The sequence below is a fragment of the Bufo gargarizans genome, unplaced genomic scaffold, assembly GCF_014858855.1.
Source record: "Bufo gargarizans isolate SCDJY-AF-19 unplaced genomic scaffold, ASM1485885v1 original_scaffold_1801_pilon, whole genome shotgun sequence".
Lineage (NCBI taxonomy): Eukaryota > Metazoa > Chordata > Amphibia > Anura > Bufonidae > Bufo > Bufo gargarizans.
This window is the reverse complement of record NW_025334524.1, coordinates 71,638-85,618: the sequence shown is the minus strand read 5'-3', so window position 1 is coordinate 85,618 and position 13,981 is coordinate 71,638. Positions and strand designations below refer to the sequence as shown.

General features: G+C 59.0%; 6 protein-coding genes across 6 annotated transcripts; 4 read left to right on the top strand and 2 right to left on the bottom strand.

Moving 5' to 3' along the window:
- Positions 1 to 4,732: 4,732 nt before the first annotated feature.
- On the top strand, positions 4,733 to 5,462 carry LOC122923662 (histone H1B-like). The gene has a single exon (XM_044274517.1). It carries the CDS (start codon positions 4,749 to 4,751, stop codon positions 5,394 to 5,396), a length of 648 nt encoding a protein of 215 aa, XP_044130452.1. The 5' UTR covers positions 4,733 to 4,748; the 3' UTR covers positions 5,397 to 5,462.
- An 856-nt stretch (positions 5,463 to 6,318) lies between these two features.
- LOC122923667 (histone H2A type 1-like) lies at positions 6,319 to 7,617 on the top strand. Its single transcript, XM_044274522.1, has one exon. It carries the CDS (start codon positions 6,515 to 6,517, stop codon positions 6,905 to 6,907), a length of 393 nt encoding a protein of 130 aa, XP_044130457.1. The 5' UTR covers positions 6,319 to 6,514; the 3' UTR covers positions 6,908 to 7,617.
- Positions 7,618 to 8,134: 517 nt separating this feature from the next.
- LOC122923677 (histone H4) lies at positions 8,135 to 9,180 on the top strand. The gene has a single exon (XM_044274532.1). The coding sequence runs from the start codon at positions 8,314 to 8,316 to the stop codon at positions 8,623 to 8,625; it is 312 nt and encodes a 103-aa protein (XP_044130467.1). The 5' UTR covers positions 8,135 to 8,313; the 3' UTR covers positions 8,626 to 9,180.
- Positions 9,181 to 9,631: 451 nt separating this feature from the next.
- On the bottom strand, positions 9,632 to 10,124 carry LOC122923669 (histone H2B 1.1). The gene has a single exon (XM_044274525.1). It carries the CDS (start codon positions 10,048 to 10,050, stop codon positions 9,670 to 9,672), a length of 381 nt encoding a protein of 126 aa, XP_044130460.1. The 5' UTR covers positions 10,051 to 10,124; the 3' UTR covers positions 9,632 to 9,669.
- A 1,494-nt stretch (positions 10,125 to 11,618) lies between these two features.
- LOC122923678 (histone H3) lies at positions 11,619 to 12,136 on the top strand. The gene has a single exon (XM_044274533.1). The coding sequence runs from the start codon at positions 11,625 to 11,627 to the stop codon at positions 12,033 to 12,035; it is 411 nt and encodes a 136-aa protein (XP_044130468.1). The 5' UTR covers positions 11,619 to 11,624; the 3' UTR covers positions 12,036 to 12,136.
- Positions 12,137 to 12,763: 627 nt separating this feature from the next.
- On the bottom strand, positions 12,764 to 13,480 carry LOC122923668 (histone H2A type 1-like). Its single transcript, XM_044274523.1, has one exon. It carries the CDS (start codon positions 13,333 to 13,335, stop codon positions 12,943 to 12,945), a length of 393 nt encoding a protein of 130 aa, XP_044130458.1. The 5' UTR covers positions 13,336 to 13,480; the 3' UTR covers positions 12,764 to 12,942.
- Positions 13,481 to 13,981: the final 501 nt, after the last annotated feature.

Below are 13,981 nucleotides of genomic sequence, written 5' to 3'. Positions count from 1 at the left end.
AGCAAGTTAAACGAGATCGGCCTCCGGCTCTCCTTAGAGACAAACTCCCTCCTCCAACCCTTCATGGCCTGACGAATAATAAACTGCTTGGTGACATCTATCCAGCCGCGCAATTTGAAATGAAAGGCAACACCAGCCAGGCGTCGCTGCGCAACCGCTGCAGAAACTCGCGAGGCCCGCAAGCGCAACAACCAATCAGTAGTGACCTCCAATCGTAGTTCATCCCGGGAAACCACGTCTCTGCCATTCACCATTCCCAACCACTCATCCCACGCCTTACCATGCACCTGCCAAGTTGCCGGGGAAACAGAAGATCGAACCAGCGCCATCATTTCCGGTCCACCAGGTCCCACAGGTACGACGGGTATTCCCTGCCCTCCAAATCCGCTCCCGGAAGAAAGGACCTGAAATCCTGCCAACGAAAACGGGAAAGGGCATCAGCAATCTTATTATTAACACCTGGAACATGACGAGCTCTAAAATAGATATTACATTCGAGGCACCGGAGTACAAGATGCCGGAGCAAAGCCAGAACCGGGAGAGAAGAGGAAGACAAGGTATTGACAGCGTAAACCACACTCAAATTGTCCGTCCAAAAGGAAACATGCTTATTGGCTAGCCGGTCCCTCCACAATTCCACCGACACCACAATCGGGAACAACTCCAATAACGTGAGGTTCTTGCACAAGCCAGCAGAACGCCAGGCGTCAGGCCATTCACCGGCACACCATTCCACCCCCAGAATTGTGCCAAAACCACACGACCCGGAAGCATCTGAAAACAGAGACAGCTCAGAGTTAGGGGTAACCACAGACATGTAACAAGTATGACCATTGAAAGATTGCAGAAAAACCCTCCAGACCCGCAAGTCCTCCTTCAGCGACGCAGTGAGCCGGATGCGATGGCCGGGGGACCGAACACCCCTGGTGGCTAAAGATAAACGGCGGGCAAAAACACGGCCCATGGGCATCACCCTACAAGCAAAGCACAAAAGGCCCAAAAGAGACTGCATCTGTAGTAGGGTAACCTTCTTAACTTCTAAAAACCCATCAATCAAATCCACAAGCTTCTGAAGCTTCTCACACGGCAACCGAAAAACCATATCGACCGTGTCTATCTCAATACCCAGAAATTACAGACACGTGACAGGGCCTTCCGTTTTTTCCATGGAAATCGGAACCCCAAACTGAGCCATCCTCTCCAAAAACAGATTCAGCAACAACAAGCAACCACCCCCAGAACCTGGAGAAACAAAAAGAAAGTCATCCAAATAATGCAAAACTGACGTCGAGCCCGACTCATAACGGATGACCCATTCTAAAAAGGTACCAAACAACTCAAAATAATGACATGAAATGGAACAACCCATAGGGAGACAGGTGTCATAGTAAAACTTACCGTCTACACAGCAACCCAGCAAATGAAAACAATCGGGATGAACAGGAAGCAGGCGGAAAGCGGATTCAATATCCGACTTGGCCAGGAGGGCCCCCTTGCCCGCCTCCCTAACCAATGCGACCGCACGGTCAAAGGAGACATAAGACACCGAGGCATCCTCCGGACCAATGGCATCATTAACTGACGAACCCTTCGGGTGGGATAAATGATGAATCAACCTGAACTTACCCGGTTCTTTCTTAGGGACCACACCAAGCGGGGAAATTCGCAAATTCGGGAATGGCAACACGTCAAATGGACCTCTAAACCTACCCAATGAAACCTCCTTAAAGACCTTATCCCTCAGAACCTCTGGTAGCTCCCGAGCCGACCTCAAGTTATCCGAAAAAACCGGAGAACGGTTAAGAACAAAAGGGATAAAAAACCCAAAGGAAAAACCAAAATGGAGTGGAGCCGCAGCCTGTTTATTGGGGTACCTGTCTAACCAGGGGCCCATCTCTGCCACGCTCACCGGGGTCCTTGAATCCCCCTTGCTCAAACTGTTTGGCCGGCCTAACAGCGGGGCGGGTGCACTTACTAGCGGGGTGAGGGCCACCGCAGGCGGAGCACTCATGCTTGAACCTACACAACCCGGCAAACCTGCAGCTCCCTTCATTGAACAACCAGCAGGACCCGGGGCGACGGACGGCCACCGGTCCATGGGAAGGTGATCCCCCTGAACCAGCGGCCGCCGCTGGAAAGGGGGGGGGCCTCTGCGCGACCATTAACCTCAACCAAACATCCGTCGCCTTAACCCCCCACTCCATCTCCGGGTGCAACGCCAACCGACGACGAAACTCCTCATCATACCGCCACCAGGCGCTGCCCCCGTGCGATTTGTAAGCACTATATATTATATCCTGATAAACGAAAAGCTCGGAACACCGCTCAGGATGACGCTGCCCCATAACACAACCCAAAACGGAAAAGGCCTGCAACCAATTGTTCATGGTCTTGGCCACCCGGGGTCTACGCTCAGAAGGCCTATCCGAAAAACGCCGTTCCTTATCCACCGTGTGTTGGTCAACCGATATGAGGGACCAAACGTCCACATACTGGTTAGCCCACACCTTCTCCCTAACCGCTTCCTCCAGGTGGGAACCGAGGAGGCTAACCCCGCAATAGCATGAATCCTTGTGGACCCCCGCCAGAACGGGAGCATGTCGAACACTAGGAAGAGGGGACCCCGTAACCTGTGCAGGCTGTTGCAACCGATCCAACAACATCTTCAACAGCTCGGCCGTGTTCGTCTCCCCCGCCCCCGCCACACCCACAGAATGGTACTCACCGGAAGAAGAGACAGGAATCACCGGAGGAGCAGGCATCGGAACCTCAGGCTGCACCGACGCCATAGGAGCCAGGCAACGGACCCTGGATGACTGATGACGCGACCGCCCAGCGCGACGCGAACGTGCTGCTCGACCAGACTCCCCCGACGCAGCCAGCGACCCTTCAGAGGAGGACGGCGAGCGCCATCTGGAGGATCTGGAGCGCCCGCTCCGCACCGAGCCATCAGACCTGCGGCGGGAGTGACGCCTGCGGGAACCTCGCCGAACGCGCCTCCTGCTCTCCGGAGAGGAGGACGATGAGCTGGACCGAGCCCTGCGCTGGCGTGACCCCTGGGGAAAGGAAAGGGGGGGCGGCAGAGGGTAAGCAGTAACTGCAGGGGCAGAAAGGGGCTCCAACCGCACCCCATCGCCAGCATGAGACAGAGGAGCAGTCACTTCAACAACCGCAGCTGGTGGCAGAGCCCCATCTAAGGGCTGCTGTCCCTGGGGAGCATGAGGGGGCAATGACTGGGAAGCCGGAGGGGTGAGGGGGAGACCCTGGGATGAGGAGCTGCTGGCCTGTGCACCCATTACTACCCCACCGCTCCAAGCCGCAGTCACACGAGCGGCAGCAGGACGGGACATGTGAGGAGAGGGAACCGGAAGGGGCGGAGCCACCGATGCCTCGGCAGCACGGAGAACCTGCCGGCCAGCATGAGCAGCCCCATCGCCAGCAGGAGCGCTCAGGGTAAGCGAAAAAGGAGGGGGGGGACTGTAACCGAACCTAGCAGGGGGGCGGATGTGCCGAGCAGACCGCCGGCCCCCCACCGAAGCATCGGGATCGACGGGCATTACCTCAGGGGCGCACGCCAAGCCAGGGGAGGAGGAGGCAGCATGAGGGGAACCGAGGCTGCTCAAAAATGAGCGCAGCCATCCCTCACCCCCCTCCGCCATTCTCGCCCTCAAAGCCTCCAGCAGAGGGGCATTTGAGGCGGCCATCTCCATGCGGACAGAGCGCTGCAACCACACACAAAGCGCTTCCACTCAAAGAGGAAGAGGAAAGGCGGGACAGCGGCATATATGCCCTCCTGGCTGACCGCCCACTCTCCCCACCGGATCCCTATATTAACCCCTGAATGCCGAACGGAACGGGCACTAGAGGAGATATAGCTAAAGGGAGGGAGGAAAACGGGGGGGGGGGGGGCCCCACCGGTCCCTGTCCACCCTCCCTAAGCCGTCGGGTGGCCACCAGGCAGTTTTCTCCACATTTCTTACTCCCCAGAATATTTCCGGGGGTCAGTAAAGCGGGGTCCATACTTCTGGGGGGCGGGGCCATACTCTGCCCCATTGTACCGGCACCCCCTCTGCTGCAGCCCTGGCCACAAGACGCATCTCTGCTCCCTGAGAGCCCTGTACACACATGAGGCGGCATCACTGCAGCGGGGAATGTGCGGGGACACGGAGCACTGGAGCCCGGGAGCCGGCAGGGAGCGGAGGCCGCCGCCTGTGTTACCCTCCCGGGCTCTCCGCGGCTCCAGCTCCGCCCCGCAGCGTCCGAGCAGCTTCCTGCGGCCCCACCTTGTGGTAAAGAGCCCTGGGATGGGGACGAGGGCCGGGAAGAGAGGGAACGAGCCCCCGCAGCGGAGCCATCGGGCCGGATCCAGCCGGATGTGCAGAACGTCAGGCAGAGCGGGAGGACTGTGGCGAAGATCCCGGGGCCTGCTCCCGCCTCCTCCGCCACAGACGGCGGCACACGGTGAGGGGGGATGTCCGGGAGGAGGCAGGCGCGGAGAAGGCGGCCTCTCCTGTCCGGTTCTAGCCGCTAAAGGGCTCTTCTCCCGGGCAGGGAAGCACAAGGGGAGAGCGGAGCTGCAGCCGGGCTGAGCGGGGTGAGGGCGGGGCCTGTGTCTAGTGTCAGCCAATAGCCGCGCAGGAGGGCGGAGCTCAGCAGCCAATCACTGCGCAGCGCTCCACATATAAGAGGCGGCCCCGGATCCGGCCTCAGTGTTTTCTCCAGGAGTCTTTGTGTTTCAGTCTCACACGATGGCAGAGACCGCGCCAGCAGCCGCCGCTCCTCCTCCCGCCGAAGCGGCCGCCAAGTCCAAGAGGCAGCCGAAGAAATCCGCCGCTGCAGGGGGCGCCAAGAAAAGCAAGAAGCCGTCCGGTCCCAGCGTGTCCGAGCTCCTCGTCACAGCCGTGTCCGCCTCCAAGGAGCGCAGCGGGGTGTCTCTGGCCGCCCTGAAGAAGGCTCTGGCTGCAGGAGGATGCGATGTGGAGAAGAATAATAGCCGCATCAAGGTGGCCATCAGGGCTCTGGTCACCAAGGGGACCCTCACCCAGGTGAAGGGCAGCGGCGCCTCCGGCTCCTTCAAGCTCAACAAGAAGCAGCAGGAGACCAAGGACAAGGCGGCCAAGAAGAAGCCGGCGACGGCCAAGAAACCTGCAGCTACTGCGGCCAAGAAACCCGCTAAATCCCCGAAGAAGCCCAAGAAGGCTCCGGCCAAGAGCCCGAAAAAGACCAAGAAACCAGCCGCGGCCAAGAAAGCAGCCAAGAGCCCCAAGAAGCCGAAGGCTGCCCCCAAGCCCAAGAAGCTGGCCAAGAGTCCGGCTAAGAAGGCGGCCAAACCCAAGGCTGCCAAGAGTCCGGCTAAGAAAGCGGCGAAAGCCAAGAAGAGCGCGGCCAAGAAGTAACCGGCGCCGCCCGCACCTCTCCCCCAAAGGCTCTTCTCAGAGCCACCACCTCCTCCTCAGACGAGCTCCACTCCGCCCTTCTGCCCTCGATCTCCGCTCACAGCGGGCGGGGCTCCGGGTCCTCTGCGGGAAGGAATAGGGTTAACCCTGTCAGCGCCGCTCTCTTCAGTCTATCAGGGCCTCTCTGCTCGGCTGATACCCGCGCCGCCCTCTGCTGGTAGTGATGCCGCCGCTGAGTGTACTGTGCGTGCAGGGGGGTCGTGCGCTCTATCCCTGGACACCAGCGCAGCGATGGAGCCGCTCTTCTCCGCACAGTGAATACGGGACTGTTCTCCCCTTCTCCGGTGTGGAGCGGGAGCAGGCGGCCACTGACGGGTTAATACTGAGCAGCTACGGGGGGCGGGGCTATGTAACTAGTACCATCGCTTTTGAAATTCCCGCTCAATTAACGTCCGGTTAGAATTCAGCGGCCGGGGACAAGCTCCGCCCCCGACTCATCTGAATGGATGCGAGCCCCGCCCCTTCTGCCCCGCCCCCGGCTCTCTGAATGGATGATGTGAGCCCCTCCCCTCCTGCTGCTCCGCCCCCCGCTCCTGCTCTTCTCAGAGCCCCCACCTTCTCTAGGACGGAGCTGCCGCATTGTGTGAATACATGGAAGCCTCATGTCCGAGGCGGATTATTCCCTCGTTATAGACCACTGATCGGGAGGATGAGGGGAGTAGTGATTGGACACTGAGGATGGGGGGGGGAGTAGTGATTGGACACTTGAGGAGGATGGGGGGAGTAGTGATTGGACACTTGAGGAGGATGGGGGGAGTAGTGATTGGACACTTGAGGAGGTAGTGCAGGACGAGCGGCTGGATGGATCCACAGAGCCGGGCACTCGGGGATACACCGGGACACTGTGCTATGGGGGCGGCCGGCAATTGGTGGAGAAAAGGGGGCGTGTCCTCACGAGCCTTTTTAGGTCATCTGCTTCCTCATTGGCTGCAGGATTTGGCGCTGAAAACCGGATTTGGATTCAGCCAATCACAGAGGAGCTCTCCCTGCGCCACCCGGGTATAAGAGGTGACGGGCGGAGCGGGGCTGTCAGTCTCATCTGTACAGAGCAGAGAACGATGTCTGGACGCGGCAAACAAGGAGGCAAAGTGCGGGCTAAGGCCAAGACCCGCTCATCCCGGGCAGGGCTCCAGTTCCCGGTCGGCCGTGTGCACAGGCTCCTCCGCAAGGGCAACTACGCCCAGAGGGTGGGCGCCGGCGCTCCCGTCTACTTGGCCGCTGTGCTCGAGTATCTCACCGCCGAGATCCTGGAGCTGGCCGGCAATGCCGCCCGCGACAACAAGAAGACCCGCATCATCCCCCGTCACCTGCAGCTGGCCGTGCGCAACGACGAGGAGCTCAACAAGCTGCTGGGCGGAGTCACCATCGCCCAGGGCGGCGTCCTGCCCAACATCCAGGCCGTGCTGCTGCCCAAGAAGACCGAGAGCAGCAAGCCGGCCAAGAGCAAGTGAGCCCGGCTCTGCCCCGCCCCAAACCAAAGGCTCTTCTAAGAGCCGCCCACATGGTCTGTACGACTGAGCTGGCGATGCCGCTGATCTCCGCTGTGGAGGCGTCACACAGGGGCACTTACCGCTCCTGACTAGAGATGGGATCTTTTACATGAATGGAGTCTTTGGCTTCAGTTGCTGACTCGGGCTGACCAGTGACCCGGAGCCGGATAGGTAATAAGTGTTAGACCAGTGGTGACCTGACGGAGGACTAGAGGGGGAGCTGGGGGCACTGGTCTGGGCATTATACTGAGTGGGGGGCACTGCTGGAGGCGTCCTATTATATGGACAGCACTGGGAGGGCTTTATACCGCTGCAGCCTGGTCCTAGACTCCGTGTGCTGCTCTAGTGACTCAGAGAATAGGAGGAGTCTATAAGTCAGTAGGATGATGGGATTCTTAGCCTCAGCGCACGACCCCCTGTACTGTGTGCGCCTCCGCTCCCCCCTGCTGCTCTGACATGGATCGGACAGCACTACTCCGGACATAGTGCGGGCAGACATTGCTGGGCTGTAATCTAAAGTGGAGGCTGGTAATATAGAGGCTGTAATATGATGTGGAGGCTATAATGTAATGTAGAGGCTGGAAATATGAAGTCTGCAAAATAATGCTGAGGTTGATAATATAAAATAGAGGCTGTAATGTAATATAGAGGCTGTAATGTAATATAGAGGCTGTAATATAATGTGGAGGCTTGTAATGTGGAGGCTGAAATGTAGAGGCCGGTAATAGGGAGGAAGCAATATAATATGGATGCTGTAATGTAATGCAGAGGCCGGTAATATGAAGGATGTAATATAATGTGGAGGCTGTAATGTAATGTAGAGGTCTGTAATATAATATGGAGGCTGTTAATATGGAGCCTGTTATATAATGTGGATGCTGTTAATTTAATATGAAGGCTGTAATATAATGTGGAGGCTGTAATGTTATGTAGAGGCCGGTAATATGAAGGCTGCCATATGATATGGAGGCTGTAACATAATGTTTATGCTGTGATGTAATGTAGAGGACGATAATATGGAGCCTGTTATATAATATGGAGGCTGGTAATGTAATACGAAGGCTGTAATAGAAACATAGATGTAATGTGGAGGCTATAATGTAATGCAGAGGCTGGTAGTGTGGAGGCTGTAATAGAATATGGAGGCTGTAATATAATGCGGAGGATATGATGTAATTTACAGGCTGGAAAATGAAAACCACCAGCACTTCTGAGCTCAGCCAATCAGAGCGGGAGGGCGGGGCCTGGAGTTCAGGAACAGCCCCGCCCCCAGCCTCTCCGTGCAGTTCTCCTCCAGGTCCGCCCATGCTCCATATAAAGGAGGGCTCTGGGCTGAGCAGTCACTGCTTTCTGCTCACACCTAGAAGATGTCTGGTCGCGGTAAAGGAGGGAAAGGGCTCGGGAAAGGCGGCGCCAAGCGGCACAGGAAGGTGCTCCGTGATAACATCCAGGGCATCACCAAGCCTGCCATCCGCCGTCTAGCTCGCAGGGGAGGCGTCAAGCGCATCTCCGGCCTCATCTATGAGGAGACCCGCGGGGTGCTGAAAGTCTTCCTGGAGAACGTCATCCGGGACGCCGTCACCTACACCGAGCACGCCAAGAGGAAGACAGTCACCGCCATGGACGTGGTCTACGCGCTCAAGCGCCAGGGCCGCACTCTCTACGGCTTCGGGGGTTAATGCTGCCTCCGTCCTCACAGCACAAAGGCTCTTCTCAGAGCCGCCCACATCTTCCCGGGGAGAAGCTACAATTCCTTCTGCGCTCAGCCACTGAGGGGTTAACACCGCCCGCACATCAGGGGGCGGAGAGCCGGACAATTGTCCGAGATCAGCGGCGCCCTGTGCTCAGTACAGCCGGAGGTCTACAATACAGAAAGCCCCAGTAATGTAAATCCCGAGCCCCGGGTGTTCTCCACCGCTCCTGCCCCCGCAGCCACAAGACGAGCTGTGCTCGGAGACTGAGGGGTTAACACCGCCCGCACATCAGGGGGCGGAGAGCCGGACAATTGTCCGAGATCAGCGGCGCCCTGTGCTCAGTACAGCCGGAGCTCTACAATACAGAAAGCCCCAGTAATGTAAATCCCGAGCCCCGGGTGTTCTCCACCGCTCCTGTCCCCGCAGCCACAAGACGAGCTGTGCTCGGAGACTGAGGGGTTAATCCGTCCCGGAGCTGCAGAGACCGGGACGCCAATGAGCGGCGCTGGTACGGGTCACATGACCGGCTCCTCCTGTAGATCAGCGGCTCAACTATAGGCGGGAAATTCAAATGAGCGACGACATCCTGAGCTCTCCCAGCCAATAGGAGCAGAGCTCTGGACCCCTCAGCCGTTATGTGCCCGTAGGAGCGGAGCCTCGTCCTCCACTGAGCGGCCGCACAGCCTGTCCCCAGGGAGCGCCACACTGAGAAGGAGGATGGGAGTAGTGAATGGGCATGGAGGAGGATGATGGGAGTAGTGAATGGGCATTGAGGATGGGAGCAGTGAATGGGCATGGAGGAGGATGATGGGAGTAGTGAATGGGCATGGAGGAGGATGATCGGAGTAGTGAATGGGCATGGAGCAGGATAGCTTGTATTGTAACTTCCACTAGCGGTACCGCATCTCATCTAGCTGACAGTGAGGGAAACCGCAGCCACTGTGAGAACGGGGAGACGCGGGAGCAGCTCTGCTGGAGACAGGGTGGGGGCTCTGAGAAGAGCCTTTGGGTCCGGAGAGCGGGGGGCGCTCACTTGGCGCTGGTGTACTTGGTGACGGCCTTGGTGCCCTCGGAGACGGCGTGCTTGGCCAGCTCTCCGGGCAGCAGCAGGCGCACGGCGGTCTGGATCTCCCGGGAGGTGATGGTGGAGCGCTTGTTGTAGTGAGCCAGGCGGGAGGCTTCCCCTGCGATGCGCTCGAAGATGTCGTTGACGAAGGAGTTCATGATGCCCATGGCCTTGGAGGAGATGCCGGTGTCGGGGTGCACCTGCTTCAGCACCTTGTAGACGTAGATGGCATAGCTCTCCTTCCTGCTCTTCCTCCGCTTCTTGCCGTCCTTCTTCTGGACCTTGGTGACGGCTTTCTTGGAGCCCTTCTTGGGCGCTGGGGCGGACTTGGCGGGCTCGGGCATTCTGACTGAAGACACAATCTCGTCTGTTCTCCTCCTCCCTCCGCAGCGGTATTTATACACGGGCCATGCAAATGAGCTGCTGCTGACTGCGCGCCGATCTACTGGAGGAGAGGATCACGTGGTGTCTCCACTCTACCAATTGGCAGCCTCACATCCATCCAGCTGAGCCGGGGGCGGAGCACATAGAGGGGCGGGCTCACCTCCATCTATTCAGCAGAGCCGGGGGCGGAGCAACAGGAAGGGCATAACTCACATCCATCCATTAAGCTGAGCCGGGGGGGGGGAGAGGCGGGGCTAACATCTCTCTTCAGTCTATCAGGGCCTCTCTGCTCGGCTGATAACCGCCCCGCCCCTCCCCTCACTGCGCCCCGCCCTCTGCTGTTAGTGATGCCGCCGCTGAGTGTACTGTGCGTGCAGGGGGGTCGTGCGCTCTATCCCTGGACACCAGCGCAGCGATGGAGCCGCTCTTCTCCGCACAGTGAATACCGGACTGTTCTCCCCTTCTCCGCTGTGGAGGCGTCCTGTGCTCTGATGGTCCGGGCGTCACACAGGGGCACTTACCGTTCCTGACATGCGGCGAGCACATTGCTGCTGCAGAGGGTTCGTCCCCCTGTGTGTAATGGACTGCTCCTCCACGGCCGCTGAACGGTAATTGAGCGGGAATTTCAAAAGCCAGAGATCAGCCAATTACTGTAACGTAGTTGTTCTGTAGCTCCGCCCTCTTCTCCCGCTCCCCACGACCTTCCTACCGGAGAAGGGGAGAACAGTCCGGTATTCACTGTGCGGAGAAGAGCGGCTCCATCGCTGCGCTGGTGTCCAGGGATAGAGCGCACGACCCCCCTGCACGCACAGTACACTCAGCGGCGGCATCACTACCAGCAGAGGGCGGGGCGCAGTGAGGGGCGGGTATCAGCCAATTACTGTAACATAGTTGTTCTGTAGCTCCGCCCTCTTCTCCCGCTCCCCACGACCGTCCTACCGGAGAAGGAGAGAACAGTCTTGTATTCACTATGCGGAGAAGAGCGGCTCCATCGCTGCGCTGGTGTCCAGGGATAGAGCGCACGATCCCCCTGCACGCACAGTACACTCAGCGGCGGCATCACTACCAGCAGAGGGCGGGGCGCAGTGAGGGGCGGGGCGGTTATCAGCCGAGCAGAGAGGCCCTGATAGACTGAAGAGAGCGGCGCTGACAGGGTTAACCCTATTCCTTCCCGCAGAGGAGCCGGAGCCCCGCCCGCTGTGAGCGGAGATCGAGGGCAGAAGGGCGGAGTGGAGCTCGTCTGAGGAGGAGGTGGTGGGAAGGGACTGACCGCCCGCTTCATGTAGGAGGGGCTTATTACCTGGAGACACGCCCATCAGTTTGGACTGGCGGATAGGATGAGGTTGGGCTCCGCCTCTTGTGAACGGTGATTGGTAATGGAGGTTTTGGCGGGCACATCACTGTACGAATAAACCAATAGGGATGTAGGGGTGTGGTTTACATGAGCCAATGAGGACGAGGCCGGGAGTATAAATGATCTGCACGGTCCGCTCCTCGCCTCATTCTCTTGCTGTGTACAGATCTCTGCAGCGCCATGGCCAGAACCAAGCAAACAGCACGTAAGTCCACCGGCGGGAAAGCTCCCCGCAAGCAGCTGGCCACTAAGGCCGCCAGGAAGAGCGCCCCCGCCACTGGCGGAGTCAAGAAGCCTCACCGCTACCGGCCCGGGACCGTCGCTCTCCGGGAGATCCGGCGCTACCAGAAGTCCACCGAGCTGCTCATCAGGAAGCTGCCCTTCCAGCGCCTGGTCAGAGAGATCGCCCAGGACTTCAAGACCGACCTTCGCTTCCAGAGCTCGGCCGTCATGGCCCTGCAGGAGGCCAGCGAGGCTTACCTGGTCGGGCTCTTCGAGGACACCAACCTCTGCGCCATCCACGCCAAGCGGGTCACCATCATGCCCAAGGATATCCAGCTGGCCCGCAGGATCCGTGGGGAGAGGGCTTAGATCTGCGCCCCGCACCCAACAAAGGCTCTTCTCAGAGCCACCACCTCCTCCTCAGACGAGCTCCACTCCGCCCTTCACCTCTGCTCACAGGAGGCGGGTTAACCCTTTCAGCACTGTGATTGGTAAGAGCAGTTCCTTTATCCAGAAGGCGCTCTCTTTGTATCTCCCCCGTTTATCAGGGACTCGCTGAACGTGACCGATAACCGCCTCCATCCTCCCTGCCCACCGCCCTCTCCACTCAGCGCTGCGGGGGAAGGGGGCGGAGCTATAGAACAAGTGCTTTACAGTGATTGGCTGATCTCTGGCTTTTGAAATTCCCGCTCAATTACAGTCCGGTTAGAGATCAGCGGCCAAACCCTCTCCAGCAGCAATGTCTGCCCGCACTATGTCCGGAGTAGTGCTGTCCGATCCGTGTCCGAGCAGCAGGGGGAGCGGAGGCGCACACAGGACAGGGGGTCGTGCGCTGAGGCTAAGAATCCCATCATCCTACTGACTTATAGACTCCTCCTATTCTCCGAGTCACTAGAGCAGCACACGGAGTCTAGGACCAGGCTGCAGCGGTATAAAGCCCTCCCAGTGCTGTCCATATAATAGGACGCCTCCAGCAGTGCCCCCCACTCAGTATAATGCCCAGACCAGTGCCCCCAGCTCCCCCTCTAGTCCTCCGTCAGGGCACCACTGGTCTAACACTTATTACCTATCCGGCTCCGGGTCACTGGTCAGCCCGAGTCAGCGACTGAAGCCAAAGACTCCATTCATGTAAAACATCCCATCTCTAGTCAGGAGCGGTAAGTGCCCCTGTGTGACGCCTCCACAGCGGAGATCAGCGGCATCGCCAGCTCAGTCGTACAGACCATGTGGGCGGCTCTTAGAAGAGCCTTTGGTTTGGGGCGGGGCAGAGCCGGGCTCACTTGCTCTTGGCCGGCTTGCTGCTCTCGGTCTTCTTGGGCAGCAGCACGGCCTGGATGTTGGGCAGGACGCCGCCCTGGGCGATGGTGACTCCGCCCAGCAGCTTGTTGAGCTCCTCGTCGTTGCGCACGGCCAGCTGCAGGTGACGGGGGATGATGCGGGTCTTCTTGTTGTCGCGGGCGGCATTGCCGGCCAGCTCCAGGATCTCGGCGGTGAGATACTCGAGCACAGCGGCCAAGTAGACGGGAGCGCCGGCGCCCACCCTCTGGGCGTAGTTGCCCTTGCGGAGGAGCCTGTGCACACGGCCGACCGGGAACTGGAGCCCTGCCCGGGATGAGCGGGTCTTGGCCTTAGCCCGCACTTTGCCTCCTTGTTTGCCGCGTCCAGACATCGTTCTCTGCTCTGTACAGATGAGACTGACAGCCCCGCTCCGCCCGTCACCTCTTATACCCGGGTGGCGCAGGGAGAACTCCTCTGTGATTGGCTGAATCCAAATCCGGTTTTCAGCGCCAAATCCTGCAGCCAATGAGGAAGCAGATGACCTAAAAAGGCTCGTGAGGACACGCCCCCTTTTCTCCACCAATTGCCGGCCGCCCCCATAGCACAGTGTCCCGGTGTATCCCCGAGTGCCCGGCTCTGTGGATCCATCCAGCCGCTCGTCCTGCACTACCTCCTCAAGTGTCCAATCACTACTCCCCCATCCTCCTCAAGTGTCCAATCACTACTCCCCCCATCCTCCTCAAGTGTACAATCACTACTCCCCCCCATCCTCAGTGTCACTACTCCCCTCATCCTCCCGATCAGTGGTCTATAACGAGGGAATAATCCGCCTCGGACATGAGGCTTCCATGTATTCACACAATGCGGCAGCTCCGTCCTAGAGAAGGTGGGGGCTCTGAGAAGAGCAGGAGCGGGGGGCGGAGCAGCAGGAGCTCACATCATCCATTCAGAGAGCCGGGGGCGGGGCTCGCATCCATTCAGATGAGTCGGGGGCGGAGCTTATACACGGCCGCTGAATTCTAACCGGACGTTAATTG

Bases quoted from the DNA above. Each gene is read 5' to 3' on its own strand.
- LOC122923668 (XM_044274523.1), bottom strand. From the start codon at position 13,335: ATGTCTGGACGCGGCAAACAAGGAGGCAAAGTGCGGGCTAAGGCCAAG.
- LOC122923662 (XM_044274517.1), top strand. From the start codon at position 4,749: ATGGCAGAGACCGCGCCAGCAGCCGCCGCTCCTCCTCCCGCCGAAGCG.
- LOC122923677 (XM_044274532.1), top strand. From the start codon at position 8,314: ATGTCTGGTCGCGGTAAAGGAGGGAAAGGGCTCGGGAAAGGCGGCGCC.
- LOC122923667 (XM_044274522.1), top strand. From the start codon at position 6,515: ATGTCTGGACGCGGCAAACAAGGAGGCAAAGTGCGGGCTAAGGCCAAG.
- LOC122923669 (XM_044274525.1), bottom strand. From the start codon at position 10,050: ATGCCCGAGCCCGCCAAGTCCGCCCCAGCGCCCAAGAAGGGCTCCAAG.
- LOC122923678 (XM_044274533.1), top strand. From the start codon at position 11,625: ATGGCCAGAACCAAGCAAACAGCACGTAAGTCCACCGGCGGGAAAGCT.